Source organism: Corythoichthys intestinalis, chromosome 2, assembly GCF_030265065.1.
Source record: "Corythoichthys intestinalis isolate RoL2023-P3 chromosome 2, ASM3026506v1, whole genome shotgun sequence".
NCBI lineage: Eukaryota > Metazoa > Chordata > Actinopteri > Syngnathiformes > Syngnathidae > Corythoichthys > Corythoichthys intestinalis.
In genome coordinates this window covers 19,712,607-19,739,706 of record NC_080396.1, presented here as the reverse complement: position 1 = coordinate 19,739,706, position 27,100 = coordinate 19,712,607, and the positions used below count along the sequence as shown (strand labels likewise).

General features: G+C 39.0%; 1 protein-coding gene across 1 annotated transcript; it reads left to right on the top strand.

Annotated features, from left to right (window-relative positions):
• Positions 1 to 27,100, top strand: LOC130909137 (serine/threonine-protein kinase 35-like). Its single transcript, XM_057825256.1, has 3 exons — positions 1 to 780; positions 5,328 to 6,134; positions 25,693 to 27,100. The coding sequence occupies exons 1-2, from the start codon at positions 249 to 251 to the stop codon at positions 6,059 to 6,061; spliced, it is 1,266 nt and encodes a 421-aa protein (XP_057681239.1). The 5' UTR covers positions 1 to 248; the 3' UTR covers positions 6,062 to 6,134; positions 25,693 to 27,100.

Sequence of the window (27,100 nt, the reverse complement as noted above, 5' to 3'; positions counted from 1 at the left end):
ACGACAAATCCCGCCCCTTGTTCTGTGCTTGCTGGAACATTTTGTTTTGTCCAAGCCTAACTAATTCCCACACTTGCTTCACCATTTTGTGATATTAACTGTTGTATATTGTTGACACGCTGAAGTCAAAATACCTGCGGAACGCTACAGGACGCGTGGCAGGGCGTCCAATTGGATGAGTTTGGAGTTAAAGTAATGAAATGTGAAGCCGCCCATCACCTATGCTCGTTTTATACCCAAATTAAATCATGGACGGGAAAAAGAGAAAGGTAAGCGGCGACGACGGCGGCCTAGGGCAACTTTGTAGGCGTAATGTCGCCGGAAAGCCCAAAAGAGAGGCGGCCAAAGTCCTCCGAGCTCTCATGGTGGAGGACAATAACAACTGCCCGGAGCCCATGGAGGAAGAGGACGACGACTGCTTCTCCATTGGCTTTCTCCGGACAGGTAGGGTAGAGCCTGCCGTGCTGGTCCCCCTGTCGGTGCCGCCCAGATACACCTTGATCCGGGAGGTGGGTCGGGGTAGTTACGGCGTGGTGTACGAGGCCATTGCCCGGAAAAACGGAGCCAGGTTAGCCGTGAAAAGGCTCCTGTGTGACGCCCCGGAGAACGTCGAGCTAGCTCTGGCCGAATTTTGGGCCCTGACCAGTCTGGAGAACCGACACCAGAATGTGGTCCAACTGGAGGAGTGCGTTCTCCAAAGGAACGGAATGGCCCAGAAGATGAGTCATGGCAACAAGAGGTCCAAACAATACCTGAGGCTGGTGGAAACATCACTAAAAGGTACTTAAAATTTTGACTCTGGAACCCCCATAAAAAAATTGCAATTTATTTATTTATTTATTTTTTAAATAACTAGGACTGGGTGATTTCAAGACAAAGATCAGCGATCAAATAAAAAAAATAAGGTCAATCTCTGATCAGCTGGGACATAATTAACATTCACTGCCATTGACAGAGATAGACGTCAAATCCAATTAAACCGGAATGGCTGACGACGTCTATCGTCGGCAATGGCATCTAATTTCCTTAGTTCGGGTGATGCAAACTGACAAGTTTGACAGATTTTGAACATACCCTCAAAAAGACTAACGGTGATCAAGCAGTTTATTACATTCCAGCTGGGGTGTAATGTAAAGCTGATGAAAATTTGTTTTTCGAACGTATAACAGCGTAACGCTAATAAACTATGGAAGTCGCCGTTCACTCGTTTACGACAATTAGCATCGTGTTGCAATGGATATTCGCGAACAAATGCTTCGGAAACATTTATATACAAGAAATCTAACAAAACTCACAGAAATATGCTGTATATATGCTGCCAAAAAATGTTATATTGACATACGCTGTCAAAAACACGTTATATCAACAAAGTGCTGCTAATTTTACGTATATATTTACTTCATATGTGAGTAAAATGTTTACGCTTTACTCTCTGTTTTCATTGTAGATGCTTTAAAACTACCAGTTAAAAAGAAAATAGAAAAACTAAGTAATAAAAATTATGTGAAAAGAATTGAGACGGCCGATTTTGGCTAGATTCCCCCAGCCTTATTCCTAAACCATTATCGGATAAATGACATGACATGAGTACTTTTAACACATAAGCGTTTTTTTTTTTTTTTTTCAACCAAATTCAAGCTTACGTGGTTATAATAATACTACAAAGTAATTATTCTAAAAGAACCCGTGTTCATGAAGCAGAGTTGCAGTTTTTCAAGCTCAAAATCCCATCTATACGTGTCATGTTTGTATACATTAGGGAACCACAAAGAACACTGTGTCTCCCCCCAACTCACAGAAGAACACCGTGTACTTGGCAGCGCGTTGACCTAGTTCTTCTCCAAAACACTATTTTGACAAGACATTTGACTTTTTCCTTACAATAAATAACGTCTTTGACGTGGAATAAGTTGAATATTTATCTTGAACATGTTATATGTTATCATGTTTGACCTACTTACCACTGTGCTTTTTTTGTCTGGCTCAGAAGTGTAAAATCTCTGTACATTTGCTTTTCTTTTAATACCTTGGCTCTTATGTAAGAATACTGTATAGAATTCAACATAACATGTAGTACAGAAATATATTGTAAGACAGAATTGGCCTTTTAGTTGTTTTATGACATTAACAGTGTGCTATAACAGTTAAAACAACATTTGATGTACATTTTTAAATATTCTGGGATTAAAGGTGTTTCTCAAAATGGTATTTTTCTCAGTAATAGAGTATTTGAAAGAAAGCATTAATCATGAAGACATTAATTAACCAATATTAATCACACACACTTTATTCAAATCAACAGGAAGTGGCTCCGAAATGTCCCCAAATAAACCTGGGTGGGTCTAAGATCTGTATCAACCACAGCAAAGACCCGTAGACATTTCTCCAGAAAATTCAGTTTGTAGTTATAAAAAGAAATATGCGTACAAACATCAGAATTAAAGCAAAATGTGACACTAGTTGAAATTATGCCACTTTTAAAAAATCTTCAAAGTAAACACAATAGCAACATGTTAAGTGAAAAAAATATGTTCATATTCCAATAATATGTATAAACAATTTTAATGCAAGTTTAACAGAACAAAATCAAAATAATCAAGTTTTAGGAGTGACATATAGAAAGTTGATATTTTTTAGTCTTGTTAATAAATATTGGGTCTTTGAATTACCTGTCTACATGTTGATTGGTCAAGTTACATAACCAAGTCAATCTTTTCTAAAATGTGGGTTTTTTTTCCAAATGCGTAGATTTTAATTTTCTGTCCCTAAATCTTTCATATTATGACTTGACTTCAGGATTAATGTTTATCATACTGGCCTTACACAGAGTTTCTCCACCCATGACTTTGCAGCTATGTTGGCAGCTAGTGTGAAAATATAATCATATTCTCCATTTGGAAACCGACAAAAAAGCTTTTATACCATATTGTTCCCAGATCCACTCCAAATATTTATTTATTTGGACCCTTAACCTTTGGAGGTTCTATGGTATTTTCTTTGGTTTCCTCTTTGTCATGCGGACGAAAACAAATTATTTTTCTTTCAGAACTACCGTATTTTTCTGACTATAAGCCGCTACTTTTTTCCTTCATTTTAAATCATGCGGTTTATAGTCCAGTCCGGCTTATTTGATTTATTTGGGGTAATAGGTAACACCTTATTTGACAGCGGTGTCATAAGACTGTCATAAGACTGTCATAATTATGACATGACACTATCATGGGCATTACTAAATGTTTATGACAGATGTCATCTGCCAAATTATATCACTAACTCCATTTATATCCAGCTCAGATCTTTTACATCCATTCAAAAGTGAGATCATTTGCCAAATAACACTAAAAGACATCTGTTATAAGCATTGATTAATGCTCATGACAGTGTCATGTCATAATTATGATTGTTTAATAACAGTCTTACGGCACTACTGTCAAATAAAGTATTACCAAATACCATAACTAGCAATTAATGAAACTACTGGGACAGTAACTGAAGAAATAATTTGCACAGAACACGAATTTTGATCATTATTTACATCTGTAGCACTGCAATGCATGCTAGGAGGCATGTTGGACAACAACAGTGTTGACAGCAGGTGGCAGCAGAGGTTGACTATCTCCCCCAAAGGAGCAGCTTTGCAGCCAATTGGTTCAAAGCCTCATGATGGTTCATTTGGTCTTATGAAAGTTGTATTATGCCGCTAGAGGTGGGAATCTTTGGGCACCTAACGATTCGATTACGTTCGGAGGCTACGATTTGATTATAAATCGATTATTGATGTCACACTTCAACCCCCAAGCTATTAGTTGCTTTTAATGTTTCGTGCATTACTTACAAAAATTGTACAAAAATCCTCTCAGGCTTAAATAAACGACTTTTTCAGTATCAAGTTAACAGTTCAAAACAGTAAATAAAATACTCAAGTCCCTATTCTGTATCAGCAGCTTTAAACTACATTCAATTAATGTTGTGAATCAACTGGTAAAATTGTTAAAATTGCTCCTGCTAATCCATAATTTCACTTCTGTCTACTTGCGACATGGGAAAGTTTTAAAACTCTTTAAAGATGGATTCAAAAAAAGATGGATTCAAGTCAAGATTTTGCCGATTTTGGAGTATTTTAGATAAAAAGTTAATTAGGTTCGCTTGGAAGGTTCGCTACAACAGCCTTCTAGGGAAGTCTTCTGCTTTAAGATGGCGGCTGCTTACTAACGCCGGCAAGTCTGTCATTTCGCAACTAGTATTCCATACATGTGCTGCTAATGCCGTCAAGTCTTTCATTTTGCATGTAGTTCTATATACATATGATATCCATTATCTACCGTAGCATTATTTTGGACGTTGTTTGTAGCGGCTGTCGGCAGCAGTCAGGTTTTATTGTTTTTTTGTCTAGCGGCATGAGTTGAGCCAGAGCCGTGAGTTGAGCATTGTCATTACCCGGTAAATGACAAGCATGATGTTTACTCCCGGGACGCAATGCGGTCCGTTCCTCATTGCGTTTCGAAGACCGCACTGATTGTATTTTAGTTCTTCCGCTTTACTTGACATATTTCAATAATCGGAATTTGGATGTTTGTGAATCGTTCTCGAATCTCCCACGGCCAAATCGCGAATAATCTAAGAATCGGAAATTTCGCTCACCTCTATATGCCGCTGTCAAATAAAGTGTTACCGGTAAGAAATCTTTCGATCTAACTATCCCGTAATACAGTGAGGTCAGCTGTGTTTTATAATCCAGTGCGGCTTATCTACGAACAAATGCCGTTTTTGTGCTAAATTTGGTGGGTGGCGGCTTATAGTCAGGTGTGCCTTATAGTGCGAAAATTACGGTAATCACTTGAATTTTTGACAATTGACCTTCTATTGGAGATTGAATGTCTTTTGAATTCCATTCTGAAGCTAAACAACATTGCTAATATCCACACTATCTAATTTTGCATATTGTTGTATTGACCGCCATTAATTCCTGTTTAAATTCTTGCACTGAACACGCAGACCAATTAGAGAAAGCATTGTTGTCACAATGTTTGTTCTGACACATTCATAATTCGTTTGGAACATTTGCAGTGTGAAAATGAACTCCATGATTGGGCGGTCCTTAGAGTGTATAAGCCCATCAACAGATTCGGACTGCTAAAAACAAATTGTAAACATAAATTCAGAGACTGAGTGACATTTTCCTTTTACTTACTACCTTTCCCCCTTCTATTGGTGACCCTTGAAGAGATTGCTGTAACTTTTTCACACACAATGTACGATTTTTGTGTTGTTCTCTATTAATCCCTTGTAACTCCTGTGACTATTCTTTATCTTTTCTGCCCATGAAGGAGAACGCATCATAGGTCAGTCATCGGAACCCTGTTACCTCTGGTTTGTCATGGAGTTTTGTGAAGGTGGCGACCTCAACCAATACATCTTGTCCCGACGACCCGACCCCCAAACCAACAGAAGTTTTATGCGGCAGTTGACAAGCGCTGTGGCATTTCTGCACAGGAACAACATTGTCCACCGGGATCTGAAGCCAGACAACATTCTCATTTCACAGAAATCTGGTGTACCAGTTCTCAAAGTTGCCGACTTTGGTTTAAGTAAAGTTTGTGCATCCATGAGTTCTAAGAACGCTGAGGACTTACCCACTGCAGGTGTTGGGAGCAACCAGAACAACATTGTCAACCTTAACAAGTTATGGTTGTCTTCTGCTTGCGGGTCCGACTTCTACATGGCCCCCGAGGTGTGGGAGGGCCACTACACGGCTAAGGCGGATATCTTCGCCTTAGGCATCATCATCTGGGCGATGATCGAGCGGATCACTTTCATTGACGCGGAGTCCAAGCGAGAACTGCTGGGCACCTACGTACGTCAAGGCTCAGAGATTGTTCCTGTTGGCGAGGCTCTGCTGGAGAACCCCAAAATGATCCTCCATATTCCTCAGAAGGCCAGAAGCTCCATGTCCGAAGGTGTGAAGAAACTCCTCCAGGAAATGCTTGCTTTCAACCCTCAGGAGCGACCTGATGCCTGTCAGCTGGAAGTGCAGATGGTCCGGGTCACATGCGCCGCATGAGACCCCCAACATCTGAACGCTCTCTTTTAAACCCCTCAAAAATCATCAAAGAAGGGACCTTGTTATTTTCCAGGTAAGATTGTCTCTCTTAGCAATTATTTATGGGCAAGACAACTTGTGAAACACGGTTGCTCATAGTATTTAAGTATGTAAATCTTCAATTTCTTTAAACACAAAAAAAATATGCCACAAAGGAGTGTAGCCATTTTATGACCTCATTTGTACATGTGATAATTGAGTATTAATGACATCACGAGAAAGGGCGGCCTATCAGGAATACTCGCATCTGATTGGCTAAAATAGTTCCAGCATTGACAAAATGTCTGTCCCATATTCACAGGCCAGAGGTGCAACAATTAATCGATTTATTGACAACTAACCGATTAGCAAATTAATCGACAACTATTTTGATAACCAGTTAATCGTTAAGGACCTTCTTCACATTAAAGTTGTTTAAATTCTTGAAATTATAACATACCTATAACTTCCAGTTGTAAATATGACCAGATTTGTTCATTATATTTTTGGTTATTCAAAGTAAGACATGAACAAAAATCTGCTTTTACTTTGGAAAACAAGTCACATTTTTGCCGATTTTCGGACATCTTACTAGTGCTGCAACGATTAATCGAGTAACTCGAGTATTCGATGAGAAAAAAAAGATTGAAATTAAATTTCGCTGCTTCGAGTATTCGTTTAATTATTGTGGCGTTGTAATGGTTTAATTTGAAAGTGTTTGCATTCAGTTTTATTGATTTGAGTGGATACACTGCCCTCTACTCTGCCTCATTTTACATGGCTGAATCCAGCTGCTCCATATTAAAACCAACATAAGCTAAGTTTTTGTTTGAGCTAATGTTTTTTTTAATGCATTCGTAATTTAGTTTATGGGTATATTTAGCCGTTTTTTTGTGGGAATATGTGTCTGAACCATTTGTTTAGAGCATTGTAAAAAAAAAAAAAAAAAAAAAAAAAAGAGCATTTTATAGCATTTAAGCTAGTGGACTTTTGCGATGTAAGTTAGCGAATTGTTCTTTTGTTGTATATATATTCTTATTTGATTATTTTTTTAATACCATTTGAGGCTCTGCTCATGTATTTTAATTTTTCATGTTCCTTGTCCGATTACTTTATTATTCGACAAACTAGTTCATCGATTAATCGACTACTAAAATAATCGATTGATGCAGCCCTACATCTTACTTTCTAAACTAGCTTCTTAATAAGGCTACAACAACTAATCAATTAAATCGATTAATAAATTCGTTGCCAACGAATTTGATAAGTGAGGAAGCTGGAATAAAATATTTTTGAAGGAAATAGTCATCCTTTTTGTCTTCATTGTTACTTATGTCTAAAACAACTAAAGGTAAGTTGTGAAGCTAACTGAAAAAAAGTGACATTTATCCGATTAATCATTTAATTAATCGTCCAATTAATCGATTATGAAAATAATTGTTAGTTGCAGCCCTACAGCCGGCCATTTCCTGGAAATATTTTATATATAACTTACGATTTTCCTCCTCTGACTATCACATATCAGAAAAAGGAAATTCTGTTTTTCCAATTTATTAAACAAGATTCTTCCCACTGGGATGCACTTGATAAACTAATTTGACTCAATATAACACTAAATCTCCATTTTGTCTTAATTTCTTGGTCAAATTTATTGATTAAATTTATCCTTGAACTTCAGCTTAAACTTAAAAATTAAACTTAAGGTGTATTCAAATTTGCAGGGATTTATTTTTTGATCATTGGAATGATTGGTGAGACATGAACACAATAGGAGTTAAAGAATGAAAAAAATATTTAATTAAAAAAAAACTTTATATCATTTTTTAAATTTAATTATTTTTTTTATCATTTAAAGGAGTTTAAGGTATACACATTTGGTGCAATCCATTAGCACTTGGCTGCCATGGAGGGTGATAGATGAACCAGATCTGCTCTAAAAATGACCTGTTTTTACATTGACCACACAAAAACGTTGGCATATTACCACTTACAACACTCAAACTAAGGCAACAGATCAACAACCTTCCTACTATCGTGACTGTTTTAATGTTATTTTATAATTTAACTGACTGTCATTGACAGCAATAGATGCTTAATCCATTTTGACTGGGAGGTTCCCTGCCACCTCTCTCAGTTCAAATGGTTCAGATGTCTATCGCCGGGTTAAGCACATCTTCCAACAACTGGATCTGCCGGTTTAAAACTTCTGGATCACACAAGCTTAGTTCTGCCAATAAACTGGCCTCCATTGTTAGATATGTGAGTGTTGGACAACGTCCAACAACTGCTGAATGCGCTTCAATTCCTCTCATTTGGTTAGCTGCCGCTGCACTGAGTGAGCACCTGATGCAGCACATTTAATTTGTGATTAATCATGTGTTCAAATACCTAAAATGCAGTAGTCAGTGCCAGTTTGACTGAGGGATTTTGATGCCTTTAGCATTCTACGGGCTACCACTAAGACAGGAAAAGTAGGATCAGAAATTGACCTGACTATAATAGTCCTGCAGTAAATAGATGCTAACCATCCACACACAGAAGAGCCGCAACTAGTGAAGGCGGGGTGGAGTGATTAGTAAGACTTAATATCTTCACTGTTCTGTCAACACAACTGGCTTAAAGGGAACATTGACCCTTGTTAACTGGGTTTTGAGAATGGCTAATCTTTTTTTAAGCCAGCCTCATCACCGTTTCCTTGAAAGGAAAAGGCAAAAATTTCTTGAAATCATATACACTGTATCTTTGTAAAAACAATCTATTGTTTTTTTTTGCTTAAAAAAGCAACATGTCAACTTCCAAAGGACAAAGGAAGAAAAAACTTGGCAAGTAAAAACAATGAATGGAGACAAGTGGCATAACTTGCAAACAGGGTACAGTCTGATCCTGATGGAAAATGGCAGCACTATCCTCAAATAGACTCTTTGTTATGTGTGTTTTTGCATCGATGTGTGCATGATACTGCAAATTTAAGCGTTTTAAGTGAATCTGGTGGTTTTGCGTTGATCACTACACTTAACCTGCGCTCAATTGGGTTGCTTTTGAGATGGAGCCTGAGGGTAAAAATCAAGCCTCGGAAGTGTTTTTAAAAGTCTTCAATACTGGCGATTGCCATTGAAGGCTGACTTCAAAACAGGGCAATCTCCACTAGCAGGGAAAACAACAAAGGAGGCAAGAGAGGGCGGCGGTGAACTCAAAAACGATTTAATGTTAACCAAAAAACAAAGCACATAAAAAAGCAGTGGGGATCAAACAAAAGACCAGGAATTGTAACTTACTTGGGAATATGAGCACAAGTGCTTTGACAGGATATCGACAACTCTGGGATAGACAATGACCGAACCAAAACACACAGCACATGGGGAACTTCAATACAAACATGGGGTAATGAGAAAATGAGACACAGGTGGTTGATACAAGAGGCAGCGGATTGGTCAAGACACAAAGATCAGGCCACAACAGGTGAAAACAATGGGTAATCACATGGACAAGAAACACCAGGGAACGAACTGAACAGAAATAAACTCAAGCCATGACAATAAACCATGGTGCGAACTTTGAATTTGGACTTTGGAACTATGGCAACACCATTGGGGTGAATGTTCGGTACCGTAATGTAAAATTGTATGACATTCTGCCACGGAATTCCCACTGTCTATGTGTGATGATGATGATGATGATTTTTTAAAATTCAACAACGTTCCCTATTTCTTATAGCGGATCAGATATGACAAATGACTCTTTGAGTTTCAATTTTCTATTAAGAACAAGCACAGTTGACTGTGAACCCAGCGAAGGAAGTGACAAATGTGATGTACCTCCCTAAAAAAAAAAAAACAACATATACTGTATTGGCCCGAATATAAGACGGTGTTTTTTGCATTGAAATAAGACTGGAAAAGATGTGGTCGTCTTATATTCGCGGTCTAGACATTATACCCATTCAGGACGCTAGATGGCGCCAGATATCATTGAAGCGATGTTCTGTCATGACAGATCTCAGCTACTCTCCCCATTCACGATGCTAGATGGCGCCAGATATCATTGAAGCGATGTTCTGTCATGACAGATCTCAGCTTCTCTCAAGTTCAACCAGTTTGCATTATTTTATTGCAATGTTTTTCCTTATTCAGATTTGTTTCAAGACTACAGTTACAGTTAGACTTCACTTTGATGGTTAATGCAGTTATTGCAATTTTGTTGTTTTATCACAATAGATTGGTTTATTTACATTTCAAAAACCAGAAGCCACCATTCATTTACGAATGTGATTGCACTTTAGTTTACATATTTAAATGTTCAGATATTAAGATTTGAATGAGGCAAAATAACATGCTTTTTCTCTCAAATATATTGTTATAATCATTTGTTTCTATGTACTGTAATTATTTTCTGTATAAAAATTAATTTGGTGTTCAAAAAGTCTTTTTTCAAACTTGAGTCTTGAAAAAGAGGGGGTCGTCTTACAATCAGGGCCATCTTATATTCGGGCCAATACGGTACTATGGTCTTCGCCGACGTGGAAGGAAAACATGGCGGTGTCCTGAAAAGTAGGAAGTGGGAAGTAAATGGATGCCAGCTAACGCTACACGAGTCTTATCTGTATTGACTTCTCACCGAGTGGTTATTGGTTGAGGCATGGTGAAAATACGAGCATGAAAAATAACCTCTGTATTATTTTGTTGTATTTTGCTGAAATGGTAACTTCTTCTGTTCGAGGGTGAATGACATGACATTATCAAAGCACTTGAAGAACCTAGAAATTTCCTAGGTAGAAAAGCACTCAGAAATCCAGTAAATCCAGAGTGAAACATTTGACTCAGTATGACAGTTACCTTTAAGATCATGCCACCATCTCCTATGAACCTCATATTGTAAAAAAAAAAAAAAAAAAAAGCTTGTGACATAACACCTCTCATTCCCCAAACTATCCGTGTGATTGCTGATGCACTCTGAGCACGCCATTGTGTGCTAGAATCTAGCTGCTCCAGATTAGTTCTCTCGCAGCATGATGAGAAAGCATGTTATGCAACCAGCCTGCATGGCTGCAACTGGTTCACTCAAAAAGATGTCATCAGCGCAAAAGGGATTAAAGCTTTAACCATTGCTGGAGCAAGGTCGGATGTCCATGTCGCCTGTGGTAGTGATGTCACATATAGGTTAACTAAGGGTATTTCTGACACCCTGACACCAGTACAGCCATTGCTCCGAGCCCAGTAATGGGATTTTGCAGAAGAGACGTATACAAGATTTGCTCTCAGAAGTAAGATGCCTGAACAGTCAGCATCATTAAAGTGGTACAAAAGGTGCGGACCCTTGCCATAATCACATTATAATTAGCACGAATCTGTGTCTTTGAGACTTTTTTTACAGACCCAATGACTTAAGGCTGATTTATGCTTTTGCGTTGAGGTGACTTCCGTCGTCAACGCAGACCTGATTTATGACCCTATGCTGTAGCCTGGCGTGCGCCCCCATCAATCTTGACTGCGCATCATGTCAACGCGTGGTGACGTGAACGTCGAAGGACTGTGATTGGTCTGCTCAGAACGTTTTGCTCCGGTTCAGCAACAACACCGGCATTTTCTAACATTCAAACACCTCCACAAACGTCTTCTGTGTCCCCTACGCCTCAACATTTGTATTAACAACATTTGTGGTTCAATATTGGTTAGCTGCAGCTCAAGGGCATATGCTTTGTCTCAACATTGGTAGGGACGATATAACAGCATAACCAGCATGTACATTATTTACCGTGGACGGGACATTAATAGGACTAAACAGATTGGGTGAATGGGGTTCAGGGCTAAATTTCTCACAAATATGAACCTAATTATGTCATAGGCTAAATTATCAATGCAACATAAATCTGTATTGAATTATACTAACTTTCATGTGTATTGGTCAGGTGACACACCGTTCGATTCGAACCTTTGTTTTCCAAAAACTACTAAAGAAACATTTTGAAAACTTCCAGAATAAATGTCTAGATTTTATTAAGAAACTTAAATTGCAATATTTGAACATAAATTATATTAACATACACAATAAATACAAACTTTTTAATAATCTCTTAACTATCCACGAATGAAAAAAAAAAAAATTGTCTTAAGACCACAGAGCATTCTAAATAAATAAGTACTGTTTAATTAAAAAAAAAAAAAAAAAAAAAAACTTCTTAGGGTAAGACAAAAATAAATTTAAAATTGGGCCTTCCTTCAGTTAAAACACTGGCTTTTGTCCACAAGCACAGCTAAACTCAACAAAAAATGAAAACTTTTTACCTTGACTATTGTTAATGTATGTGTATATGAAAAATGTCTACAAAAGCTGCAAATAAAATAGTTTTAAATAAATAATGTAGAAAACAAATCAATACATTTTAAATCAATGCAAGTGATCAGCCAATCAAACATGCGTTTAAAAGGAAAAAAATGGACCGGCACATTCAGCAAGTGAAAAAGGGTAAATATAAGTCTGATCATAATGAAAATAATTCACTTTATTATGGTAGGGTTAATTCTATTCTTACAACATATTCGGAGAAAATTTAAATTACCTATTAAAAGATCAAACATAAAACGCTCCAAATGGGGGGAAAAGCCAAGACATCTAAAATCTAAAATTCAAACACAAAGCACTCCAAACATAGACTAATACCTAGACAACTGATTGTTACAAAACAAGGCTGACGTGATCAACATGGGTTGTAAAACACTTCTGCACAAGACAAGGAAAACTAAGGCAATTGTGGAAACAATAGGCGATTAGGCGACATGAGGAAGGGAGAGAACACAGACATGAGGAGGGTGAAGCCTTCAAAATAAAACAGGAAATGACATGACAAACTCATTATATAATGCAAATAAGGTTGCTTAAAAGCTGGTGGGTACAATTTGAACATCCTGAAACGTTGGTAGTGTTATGCCCCTCCTGTCCTTATGCAAACCTACGCCCTTGCAGCTGCCCCAAATACACTAGTTCCATTTCCGTCGCCATTGCTGTCTATGACCGGAGGAAAACTAAAAGAATTCGACAAGAGTCCCCCAAAACCGTACAAAGACTAAGCCACACTCCTTTAGTGGCTTGGCTGTGAATTACAGAACAACGCGTTCCCTTGAAGCAGAACTTCGAATGCTCAATGACAACGTAGGGTCAATGCCGCCGCTCCGCCGTCAACGTAACGCAGAAGTATAAATCATGCCTTACATGGTCAAACCTGGCTGGGAGGGTGCATGTTGCCCAATGGAAAAACACATTTATATACTAGTCCTTCTAAAAAAATTAGCATATTGTGATAAAGTTCATTATTTTCTGTAATGTACTGATAAACATTAGACTTTCATATATTTTAAATTCATTGCACACAACTGAAGTAGTTCAAGCCTTTTATTGTTTTAATATTGATGATTTTGGCAAAAAAAGTCAAGAAAAACCAAAAATCCCTATCTCAAAAAATTTGCATATTTCATCCGACCAATACAAAAAAGTGTTTTTTTAATACAAAAAGAGTCAACCTTCAATTTATTATATCAGCTATGCACTCAATACTTGGTCGGGAATCCTTTTACAGAGATGACTGCATCAATGCAGCGTGGCATGGAGGCAATCAGCCTGTGGCACTGCTGAGGTGTTATGGAGGCCCAGGATGTTTTGATAGGGGCCTTAAGCTCATCCACAATGTTGGGTCTGGTGTCTCTCAACTTCCTCTTCACAATATCCCACAGATTCTCTATGGGGTTCAGGTCAGGAGAGTTGGCAGGCCAATTGAGCATAGTAATGCCATGGTCAGTAAACCATTTACCAGTGGTTTTGGCACTTTGAGCAGGTGCCAGGTTGTGCTGAAAAATGAAATCTTCATCTTCATAAAGCTTTTCAGCAGATGGAAACATGAAGTGCTCCAAAATCTCCTTATAGCTAGCTGCATTGACCCTGCTCTTGATAAAACAGGGTAGACCAACACCAGCAGCTAACATGGCACCCCAGACCATCACTGTCTGTGGGTACTTGACACTGGACTTCAAGCATTTTGGTATTTCCTTCTCCCCAGTCTTCCTCCAAACTCTGGCACCTTAATTTCCGAATGACATGCAAAATTTGCTTTCATCTGAAAAAAGTACTTTGGACCACTGAGCAACAGTCCAGTGCTGCTTCTCTGTACCCCAGGTCAGGCGCTTCTACCGCTGTTTCAGGCTCAAATGTGGCTTGACCTGGGGAATGCGGCACCTGTAGCCCATTTCCAGGTTTCTGCAGGTCCCCCAAGGTCTGGAATCGGCCACCTCTTCAGGTTGTGCAGGGTTTACTGCCACACTTTTTCCTTCCCACAGACTTCCCGCTGAGGTGCCTTGATACAGCACCCTGGGATAGGCCTATTCGCTCAGAAAATTTTTTCTGTGTCTTAGCCTCTTGCTTGAGGGTGTCAATGATGGCCAGCTGGACAGCAGTCAGGTCGGCAGTCTTGCCTATGATTGCGGTTTTGAGTAATGACCCAGGCTGGGAGTTTTTAAAAACCTCAGGAATCTTTCGCAGGGGTTTTGAGTTAATTTGTTGGTTCAGATGATTAGGTTAGTAGCTTCTTTAGAGTACCTTTTAATGATATGCTAACTTTTTGAGATAGTGATTTTTGTTTTTTATTGACTTTTCTTGCCAAAATCCGCAATATTAAAACAATAAAAGGCTTGAACTACCTTAGTTGTTTGTAATGAATCTAAAATATATCAGTCTAATGTTTATCAGTACATTACAGAAAATAATGAATTTTATCACAAGGGTGATAAAATTGGTCAACAAAAGGCCTCATAATCGATTAAAATCTATCAAATCGACACAAGTCGTTCTTCCTATCTCCAAAACCACGGATACAAGAATAAAACAATTTTCTGGTCGGACAATTTGGTATAATTAATGTTATTGCTTTTGTTAGGGTGTATTTTGGCCAGAGAAAGAGTATTTTGCTTGTGGATTATATCAAATTTGCTGGGTGGGATGTACAACGTACTGGAACTGCACAAAACAGCTATTCACATATTCTAGTGTACCATAGTTCGCATCCGTTGTATGCATGTTTAGATCGTTGTCATCGCAAGGCGATTCTGATGTTCTTAATGCCAAAGATTGTCATCAGTAAATGCTGATGTTTCTCAAACATTTTACAGAGGTACTACCTAGAACAATACTTGGGTGTCAAAGTACCACCATCTGGGCTAGTGTTAACTCATTGACGGCAGTAGACGTCCAATTCCATTTTTGACTGAGAGAGGCTGGCTGAATGCTTGACGGAACACATTCAAGTTAACATTTCGTGATTAATAAATCAGCTTTCGAGACAAAAAAAAAAAAAAAAAATCAGGATCCCCAGAATATACCTTTCAGGTTTAAGAGAGGAGTAACAATTTTTGTGCCCTCAACAAGAACAACAACAAAGTAAGTCACAGTTTGAGAAAAAAAAAAACCCATTAAATTTTAATGTAAAGTATTTATAGATTGAGTAAGATGCTGTTACTCTTAGAAGTGGTTCCTAAACACTTAATAAGAATTGGTTCTTTAAGTTGAATTCAACTCATCTTAAAAAAAAAAAGTTTAAAACAATGAATTCAGTCAGTCTTTTGCGTACCACTAGAGAGAGCCCGCGCATCACTGGTGGTACTCAAACCACACTTTTCGAATCACTGCTTTAAAAGACAATTATGTTAACTGATGATTACATGCACTTCAGTTCTATTTGGTCCACTCCGTCATCCTCCCTCCCACCCTTTTCCTTGGACAGTAACAGTGCCTTTCATTATTCCACAGCTGATGGAGGCCTGTGTCTGGAACATTTTGTGCCCTTGTTGCCTGCCGGCTATTTGCCTTCTCTTTAGCAACCAGGCCAGGGCCACATTTAAATCTACTTTTCATTTGCATGTATGTCATGAACGCGTGTTTAAATGCAGCATTCTTTTGCAATCTGGTCGCTATACCCCGGAGCAGCTTGCATTTCAATAAAGATGACAGGTTTTTATTGGTCTTCAGGAAATGAAGTTGTTTGGACAGCCATTCAAAGGCAGGATATATACACGCAACAGTAATAGTGCTCTCAGTCGTTGTTACACAGGGGCTGAGAAATACCTCATAAAAACCAAACTGCATTTACAAGGTTTTAGGAGTAGGGTTTTATAACTCCAGTGACAGTTATGCAACAATACCACACAATTCAGTTGTGAAAGTAGGCTCATGGTGGTTAAAACCGCATTATATTTATTAGAGAGTTAAATTTGAGCATAATTGTCACAGTGATTTATCTTTGTCGCTTGTAAAACTGTCATTTGAGCTTATAGTATCCTGTCATAACATAAATTATTGATCTAAAGAGGCGTGACCACCATCTGTTGTCGAGAACAATTCCCACATCTTTTGCTGGTTATTTGAACACTATGTGTGTGAGCTTTCCACCAAAGCTACTGTCTAACCTAAAATTCAGTCCAATTGTTTTAAAAGCGGACATTGGTTTTCAGTAATATTGAAAACAATGCCATTATTTACATAGACCGTAACACTACTACAATATATAAATACTGTAGTAGAATGAAGGGGGCATGTTGGCTAAATATTCAAACTGGACAAATTAGCTACTTACCTCCTAAGTTAACACCCAAATTAATTAATGCAGTTAATTATTTTAATTGTGGATTAACATCAGAACAAAGAAAAAGAAAAGTGTTTTGTGTGATTCAATTTAGGTGGTAGTATACAATAAATTCCAGATTCAATTGAGAACAGCATACCTCAGTACAGAGTGGAACCAGCATCAGTTCAGCGTGACATGTAGGCTCACTCAGAGTGTGTGACTTGTATTACTGTATCTATTATTATATATGATATTTAGCTATATGTAGTGTTACAAGCTCATGACGACTTCTTTTACCGAGGGGACAACATTCGGGGAAGGAATGCACCTAATAACCGATACCATAGGAAAAAGATGTCAGGACAGATTTGATATGACTATTACTACTGTAAACACTACTTTTGATTTTTTATTATTACTTTGTGTGTATGACAATGCAATTAACTGCTGTTAATCACAAGGATCTCATGATGTTCTCAACTCTTAAATTTTTTAATCGAAGCCTAGCCCTACTAAATATATTTATTTCATCATATCAGTGCCTGAAGAAGCAGCATGTCCGTTGACCTCCACACATGCAGACTTCAGTGGCACCATTTCTGAACAGTATTAACGATCTGCATTATGATGAGATTGTCTACTTGGGCTGGGGGATTTTAAGATCAAAATAGACTTCATAATGTAATTGACGGGGCGCGGGGCCGATAAATAGGGGGCCTGCATTGTTGGTGAGGCCGTCGAAGCTGACCAAGTGGAATCACAGACAAAGAGCTTTTTTTTCGTTGAAAATTCCTGTAAATAAATGCTTAAATTCCTGAATTTTTTATCGATATGTAGGTAAAACAGTCTCGATTTTTGGTTAAAAGCAAAACAAACGTGCAGGTAGGTAGCATTTATTTTCCATAAATATGTTGAATGTGCGGTTCGTCTTTAAGTTCTGTGGCGCCCCCTTCCCACAAGTCCACAACAAAGAGCTTTTTATGTTGAAATTCTTGTTCTTGCCACATGGCAAAAAAAAATGCCACATGGCAAAACATTTTTGCCACATGGCAAATACCCCTTTTGGTTCTCGCTGTCTCTGCTTCAGTGGCACCATTTCTGGACAGTATTGAGAATCTGCATTATGATGAGATTGTCTACTTGGGCTGAGTGATTTTAAGATCAAACATAAACTTCATAATGTAATTGCAGGGCGCGGGGCCGACAAATAGGGGGCCTACATTGTTGACGAGGCCGTCAAAGCGAGTGGAATCACAGACAAAGAGCTTTTTTTCGTTGAAATTTTTTATAGATATGGACGTAAAACACTCTCGATTTTTGCTTAAAAGCAAAAAAAAAGTGCAGGTAGCATTTATTCTCCATAAATATGTGAATGTGCAGCCGTCTTACCACAACAAAGAGCTTTTAGCGTTAAAATTCTTGTGAATAAATGCTTAAATCCCTGAATTCTTTACAGATATGGACGTAAAACAGTCTCAATTCTAGTTAAAATTACCTTGAATCCTCGAACAAATCACTCCTGAGACAATCCTTGCTGTTTGTATGTGGTACAGCTTTCGTACTTTTTGAACCGAAATCCAGCGTTAGTTTGCTGTGTGCGTGTGTTTGTGAATGGCTCCTCTTGATATGGGCGGCCCCCTGCTTGATGGAGTCGCGCAGTGCATGGCCGAGCTGACCTGTCAATAATGATGATGTCTATGAATCAAAGATGGGGAAACATTTTAGTATGATCAGCCGTGTTATATTTAATTGACCATATACAGATACAAGTTGATTTATAAAATCAGCTCAGCGGGAGGTGAAACGGTGCCTGAAGAATGCTAAGGATAAGTATAGGAGGAAGGTAGAACCAAAGCTGGGGGAGAGTCGCATGAGGGAGGTCTGGGATGGTGTCAACACCATCACAGGACACAAGACTAAAGGCTGAGTTATGCTTGTGCGGCAGACCTACGTCGCCAAGGGAGACCTAATTTACGACCCTTCGCCGTAGCCTGACGTGCATCTCCACAATTTTCTGACTTTGCGTCACATCGTGACCGCGCATAGTTACGAACATTACAGTATGATCAACTTTTGTTGTTCAATGTTGATGAGCTGAAGATCCACATTCAAGCGTTCCATTTCCGTTGGCATTGTTGTCTAACCGGAAGAAAACTACAAGTCGACAAGAGTTCCCCCAAACCGTACAAACACAACACCACACCCCTCTAGTGGCTTGCTGGCGAATTACAGAGCAACGCGTTCCCTTGCCGCAGAACTATCGAATGCTCATTGACGCCGAAGTCACTACGCCGTCACCGCAACGCAGAAGCATAACTCAAGCTTAAGTCTGTAACATTGAGTGGGAGATTTGAGGAAGCTAACAGGCTAAACAACTTCTTCAGCCGGTTTTACCATCCGCGGCCGTCGACCCCCCCACCCGCACGGCAAGCATCTCTCCCTCTCCTCCCTGACAACAACACTGTCCCCTTCTACCCCCCCACCGCCCCCCTCACACAGTCTCCTCCCTGCCTAACCATCGACATAGTCAGAGCTGAGGAGGCTCTGCCCTAGGAAGGTAGCAGGCACGGATAAGGTGAAACCCTCCCGACTGCTCAAGATCTGTGCTGCTGAACTGGGTATACTACTCAAGTATGTCTTCAACCTTAGCCTATGGTTAGGGAAAGTTCCCAACTTGAGGAAAACATCCTGTATCGTTCCAGTCCCAAAAAAGAATCGGCCCAGTGAGCTGAACAATTACAGACCAGTGGCACTCACATCACAGCTGATGAAGACTCTGGAGCGGCTCCTTCTCAACCTGCTCAGGCCTCAAGTGGAGCATGCTCAGGAACCTCTTCAGTTTGCCTACCGGGCAGCATTTGGTGTGGAGGATGCTATCCTACATCTTCTTTATCATACTCACTTGCACCTGGATAAAAGAGTTGGCACTGTGAGGATCCTTTTCCTGGATTTCTCAAGCCTTTAACACCATCCAGCCCCCTAGGCGTCAGGGCAAGCTAGTGAGGATAACAACATAAAAAACAAGTTTGGAAAAAAAATGGTCAAAAGAATTTAGATTGGAAGTTGTAATGTCTGTGTACAGTCCCTGTCAAAAGTCTTGTCGCTTATCCATTTTGTAAAAACAATTGCTAATAACCTGACTTTTAATCATTCAATTGGTTTCAGAAATGGCTCATATGAAAGCTTAGACACTCCCAAATGATGTTGAATGCACAAAAATATATGTGATTCACTGAAAAAAGATTTATCATTTAATGAAGACATGAAGGTCAAATTTTCAGATCAGATCTCGCGCACACCCCCTTACTGGATGTAACCCCAGACCATGATTTTGCCACCACCAAACTTCACTGTTTTCTGAGTGAATCTCGGATCCATGCGGGCTCCAGTAGGTCTTCTGCAATATTTGTGGTGACTGTGGTGTAATTCAATGGAAGATTCATCTGAAAAATACACCTTTTGCCACTTTTCCAGCATCCATCCTTTTGACAGGCTGTGGGCCTTGGAAAATACCACACTGTTTTTAATTGTCTGGACCCTGAGAGATCTGCAGGGTGGAAGGCAACATCAATAGTCTGAAATATCAACAAATCATAAAAAGGGACAAATTCTGCAGCAGGATGGTGCTCCATCAAGTACTTCAATCTCTACCTCAAAGTTCCTCAAGGCAAAGAAGATCAAGCTCCTCCAGGACTGGCCAGCCCAGTCACCAGACATGAACATCATTGAGCATGTCTGGGGTAGGATGAAAGAGGAAGCACGGAAGACGAAACCCAAGAATGTTGATGAACTTTGGGAGGCATGCAAGACTGCTTTCTTTGATGTTCCTGATAACTTCATCAATAAATTGTATGAATCCTTGCCGAACCGCATGGATGTAGTCCTTCAAGCCCATGGAAGTCATACAAAATATTAAATTTGGATCTCACAGCACTATTACTTAATTCGCTTATGTTATATAACATATTTTTGTATTAGAAATACATTTTTTGTAGGGCTGTCAAACGATTAAGATTTTTAATCGACTTAATTACACTTAAAAATTAATTAATCGTAATTAATCGCAATTCAAACCATCTATAAAATATGCCATATTTTTCTGTAAATTATTGTTGGAATGGAAAGATAAGACACAAGACGGATATATACATTCAACATACGGTACATAAGTACTGTATTTGTTTATTATAACAATAAATCAACAATATGGCATTAACATTCTTAACATTCTCTTAAAGCGATCCATGGCTAGAAAGACTTGTTCTTAAAAGATAATTGTCAGTACAAGTTCTAGAAATTTTATATTAAAACCCATCTTAATGTTTTCGTTTTATTAAAATTTGTAAAATTTTCAATCAAAAAATAAACTAGTAGCTCGTCATTGTTGATGTCAATAATTACACCATGCTCACTCATGGTATTAACACATAAAATCATTTGGACCCAAGCGCCAGCAGAGGGCGCCAAACACCAAAAAACAAGTAACAAACGGACATTACACTGTACTGTCATTTTAATCTGTTTGAGCGGGGCATGTGCGTTAATTGCGTCAAATATTTTAATGTGATTAATTTGAAAAATTAATTACCGCCCGTTTACGCGATAATTTTGACAGCCCTAATTTTTTGTCCACACTACTTTCTGTAGGCGACCAAACTTTTGTCCTGCCAAAATTTGACCTTTTTGTTTTCATTAAATGAGAAATCTTTTTTCAGTGAAACAAATATATTTTTGTACATTCAACATCAATTGGGAGGGTCTTAGCTTTCATAGGAGCCATTTCTGAAACCAATTGAATAATTAAAAGTCAAGTTATTTAGCAATTGTTTCTACAAAATGGATAAGCGACAAGACTGTACATGTACGTGGGGTCTCTTGTGATGTTTCGGTGTGAATGTGCTCATTATCTTTATGTTGCACTGTCCTCATAGTGTTCAAAAGTGTATTGGCGGATGTGGCTTTCCTTTCCCACTTGTGAGGACATTACAGTAACATGAAACTGCAAAAAATGAGCACATTTCCATTTTTGTTGCCGTGTGAATCAAAGTAAATCTGTTGTTATTGCGTGTCAGGTGACAACTGTCTGCAATATCCTGTGATTAACGGGCGATTCTCTCCAATATCTGCACCGCCTTTCAAGCTTTAGTCAAACTTCTCCGGAACTGTGATTGGGATAAGTAATATAGGAAATAAATGGCAGGGGAGTAAAGTGTTGCAATGGAGTGTGTGTTTGAAATATATTTGGGGGCATATTTTGGCCTAAGCAACCTTTATCTGTATTGCAGCTGGAGAAAAAGTACCCAACATGCAGGCACGCACCTACACTTACATAAGAGATAATTGAACAAGAACGGCATCCATGAGGAATGTGTTTCTTTGCGTGCATGCCACACACCTACAAATACACCCTGAGCTTATAAAAATTCAACACTCCATCCAGTAATCACTGAAGTCCCACAGTGTCTTGAGCATACAGGAAACCAAACCCCCACCACTTAGCTCAAAATACCAGTCACAACTGGTTTCGGCAATGTTTGCTTTTGGGTTATATAACAACAAAAAACAGACATTTTACTTCACTCTTTTCAGGTTTTAAAGTGACCTTTGACAGAATTTGAAGGCCTGATTATCAACATGTGCACAGTCAGCTATACCAAACAATGTGGATGGTGCATTGTGTTTACAAAATTAAAAATGCTCCACCTCAGCAGTGACATCAACACTGTCCGTGCACAGTCCATCATCACCAAGATGAGTGTGTGTGTGTGTGTGTGTGTGTTTGCTAAGCTGACCCACTTGTTCATACCATGTGTTGCTGTGTTATGCAACTGAAGAGAAGAGTGACATACCACTAGCAGCAGCCTAGTCTGTGGCCTGCGAGATGCTGGGCTATTTTTGGAGAGCTCAACTCATATCAGTCAGCAATATTGCTGCACACCAATGGTGCACACCTTAATATTACATTGCATAGGTACTCTATGCAGTCCGGTGCTAATGAGATTTAGAGGTGTCCCAATGTATGTGTTTTTAAGCCACTATCAATTATTGAGTTTCGTGTGTGCTTAGATTTGCAACACTTGAGTGAACATGGGGTGGAGGGGGCAATGCCACTGTCACAGTGATGCCCATATACTAGTCCTTCTCAAATAATTAGCGTATTTTGATAAAGTTAATTATTTTCTGTAATGTACTGATTAACATTAGACTTTCATATATTTTAGATTCATTACACACAACTGAAGTAGTTCAAGTCTTTTATTGTTTTAATATTGATGATTTTGGCAAAAAAGTCAAGAAAAAACAAAAATCCCTATCTCAAAAAATTAGCATATCATGAAAAGGTACTCTAAAGAAGCTACTAACCAATCATCTGAATCAACGAATTAACTCAAAACTCCTGCGAAAGATTCCTGAGGCTTTTAAAAACTCCCAGCCTGGTTCATTACTCAAAACCGCAATCATGGACAAGACTGCCGACCTGACTGCTGTCAAGAAGGCCATCATTGACACCCTCAAGCAAAAAGCTAAGACACAGAAAGAAATTTCTGAGCGAATAGGCTGTTCCCAGAGTGCTGTATTAAGGCACCTCAGTTGGAAGTCTGTGGGAAGGAAAAGGTGTGGCAGGAAATGCTGCACAACCAGAAGTGGTGAGAAAGATTATGGAGAAGGGCTGATTCCAGACCTTGGGGGACCTGCAGAAACAGTGGACTGAGTCTGGAGTTGAAACATCCAGAGCCACTGTGCACAGGCGTGTGTGAAACAGTGGCAGAAGCGCCTGGCCTTGGCTACAGAGAAGCAGCACTGGACTGTTGCTCAGTGGTCCAAAGTACTTTTTTCAGATGAAAGCAAATTTTGCATATCATTCGGAAATCAAGGTGCCAGAGTTTGGAGGAAGACTGGGGAGAAGGAAATGCCAAAATGCCTGAAGTCCATTGTCAAGTACCCACAGTCAGTGATGGTGATGGTCTGAGGTGCCATGTCAGCTGCTGGTGTTGGTCTACCGTGTTTTATCAAGGGCAGGGTCAATGCAGCTAGCTATCAGGAGACTTTGGAGCACTTCATGTTTCCATCTGCTGAAAAGCTTTATGGAGATGAAGATTTCATTTTTCAGCATGACCTGGCACCTGCTCACAGTACCAAAACCACTGGTAAATGGTTTACTGACCATGGCATGACTGTGCTCAATTGGCCTGCCAACTCTCCTGACCTGAACCCCATAGAGGATCTGTGGGATATTGTGAAGAGGACGTTGAGAGACACCAGACCCAACACTGTGGATGAGCTTAAGGCTGCTATTGAAGCATCCTGGGCCTCCATAACACCTCAGCAGTGCCACAGGCTGTTTGCCTTTATGCCACGCTGCATTGAAGCAGTCATTTCCCGACCAAGTATTCAGTGCATAGCTGATATAATTAATTAAGGGTTGACTTTTTTGTATTTTTTTGTTTTTGTATTGGTCGGATGAAATATGCTAATTTTGGGGGATTTTTGTTTTTTCTTGACTTTTTGCCAAAATCATCAATATTAAAACAATAAAAGGCTTGAACTACTTCAGTTGTGTGTAATGAATCTAAAATATATGAAAGTCTAATGTTTATCAGTACATTACAGAAAATAATGAACTTTATCACAATATGCTAATTTTTTGAGAAGGACTAGTATGTAGAAGCCAGATCTGTTATATCAATTATTTAAATTATTAATCATTTTTTAAAACACAATTATGAATTGCAGTTTCTAGTTTTGTTAATAGTTTATATACAGTGAGGCAAATAAGTATATAGTCAACCACCAATTGTGCAAGTTCTCCTACTAGAAAAGATTAGAGAGGCCTGTAATTGACAACATGGGTAAACCTCAACCATGAGAGACAGAATGTGGAAAAAAAAAACAGAAAATCACATTGTTTGATTTTTAAAGAATTTATTTCCTAATTAGAGTGGAAAATAAGTATTTGGTCACCTACAAACAAGATTTCTGGCTGTCCAAGAGGTCTAACTTCTAACGAGATCTAACGAGGCTCCACTTGTTACCTGTATTAATGGCACCTGTTTTAACTCATTATCGGTATAAAAGACACCTGTCCACAATCTCAGTCAGTCACACTCCAAACTCCACTATGGCCAAGACCAAAGAGCTGTCGAAGGACACCAGAGACAAAATTGTAGACCTGCACCAGGCTGGGAAGACTGAATCTGCAATAGGTAAAACGCTTGGTGTAAAGAAATCAACTGTGGGAGTAATTATTAGAAAATGGAAGACATACAAGACTACTGATAATCTCCCTCGATCTAGGGCTCCTTGCAAGATTTTACCCCATGGCGTCAAAATGATAACAAGAACAGTGAGCAAAAATCCCAGAACCACACGCGGGGACCTAGTGAATGACCTACAGAGAGACCCTACAGAAAATCTGTGGAGGGAGTTGAAAGTCAGTGTTGCTCAACGACAGCCCCAAAACCTCACTGCTCTAGAGGAGATCTGCATGGAGGAATGGGCCAAAATACCAGCAACAGTGTGTGAAAAGCTTGTGAAGAGTTGCAGAAAACGTTTGGCCTCCGTTATTGCCAACAAATTGTACGTAACAAAGTATTGAGATGAACTTTTGGTATTGACCAAATACTTATTTTCCACCATGATTTGCAAATAAATTCTTTAAAAATCAAACAATGTGTTTGTCTTGGGGGTTTTCCACATTCTGTCTCTCATTGTTGAGGTTTACCCATGTTGACAATCACAGGCCTCTCTAATATTTTCAAGTGGGAGAACTTGCACATTAGTGGTTGACTAAATACTTATTTGCCCCACTGTACAATTTCTGAAGAAATTATGATGGGGCTTTGCGTAACATTTGTAATTTTTTTAACCTAATAATACAAAATGCTTCATATCGTGGCATATCGATACCGTGATATGAAATTTCCCATATTGTGATTTTTTTCCCCGTACTGCAGGTAACTAAGTGTGACCCGATTTGTTCTACACTTAATAAGTGTTTCTCTCTCTCCAGGTTTTGTTTACCGCATGGATGCGAACTCTTGACCGAGAAAGGGAACCCGACAATGCAAAACTGTGAAGAACACAACACCTTCATTTGGTACTGATGCGGTCAGATGCCTCGGTTGGGACCAGTATGCGAACAACTCTCTTCTAGCACCTCCCACTATGAAGCATCTTCACTATGTACAGTGGGGAACAAGTATTTGATACACTGGCAATGGGAAAACCCATTGCCAGTGTATCAAATACTTGTTCACCCCACTGTAGCTGTTGTTTTCTTCCTCACAGGCTTCTTTTTGTCATCGTGATCAATCTAGCATTTGTAGTACTTTGCTTCTTTGCAATGAACAGGTTTCCCAATGGTGTGCCTTAAACAGGGTGATTTATTACTGCATTTAGTCACACTCCCAAGTTCTCTTCACCTGACCTCATGTAAATAGAGTAGACGGCAAGTGAAGTGAGGGGAAGGAACAAGTAGATGAACATAAACTATAGAGGCGATTTAAACAATGTAGAGAGCTCCACCGATCCAACACTCTCCACTGTGCATCAGACCAAAGCATGATGTAGCATTTCATTTTGAGTGACTCTGCAGTATAGTGGTGGACTTCATTATAAACCCTTTGTGGTGTGGAGCTACCTCATTGTCAACACCCTTTATTTGTCAGTTTGTAAAATCCTCAGGTTCTTGACAAGTTAATACTAAACAAACATCTGGCTTTATAGCAGTCTGTACTTAGACATACTTGAGCGCTCACTAACAATTTTCTTGGCCTCAACATGGTCATTTTATTGTAATATAGTTCCTGTAAGGTGTTGTTATTGTACAGTTTACTTGCAATGTTAAGACAATCTGAAAAATGGGAATGTATTGTCTGTTTCTTCCGTGACCGTTAACATTTACTGCCACTGACAATGTGGGTCTTTTCATAGACACGTTAGCTGCCATTGACGGCGATAGACGTCCAATCCATTTACAGTTTGAGGGTAGCAGAAAATGAACGTTCATATGCTGCCACCCTCCCACTTCAAATGGATTAGACATCTACTAGTGATAAACACGTTTAATTTCACAGTAGAAAGATGAAAAGAGCCACATGATTGGACATCTATCATCGTTTAGATCTAGATTTTACCTCAACTAACAACTAAACATCTCCACTGGTTCCACTTGAAAACAAAAAACAACCTTCACACTATGCAAAATGTTTCACTGCCTCACTGGGAACAATTTACAGACGCTGTGTGTAATAGGCTGTATGTCATGTACTATACAAACTTTTTTCATAGTGCATTTTTCCTAATGTGTACTGAAATCTGTTTATTTTATGTACAGTGTGTGTTTTTGTTACTGAAGTTGATGAGAGCCTGTTAGAAGCTAGTGCATTTTATTTTCCTGTAAATATTTTTGGCTGTTT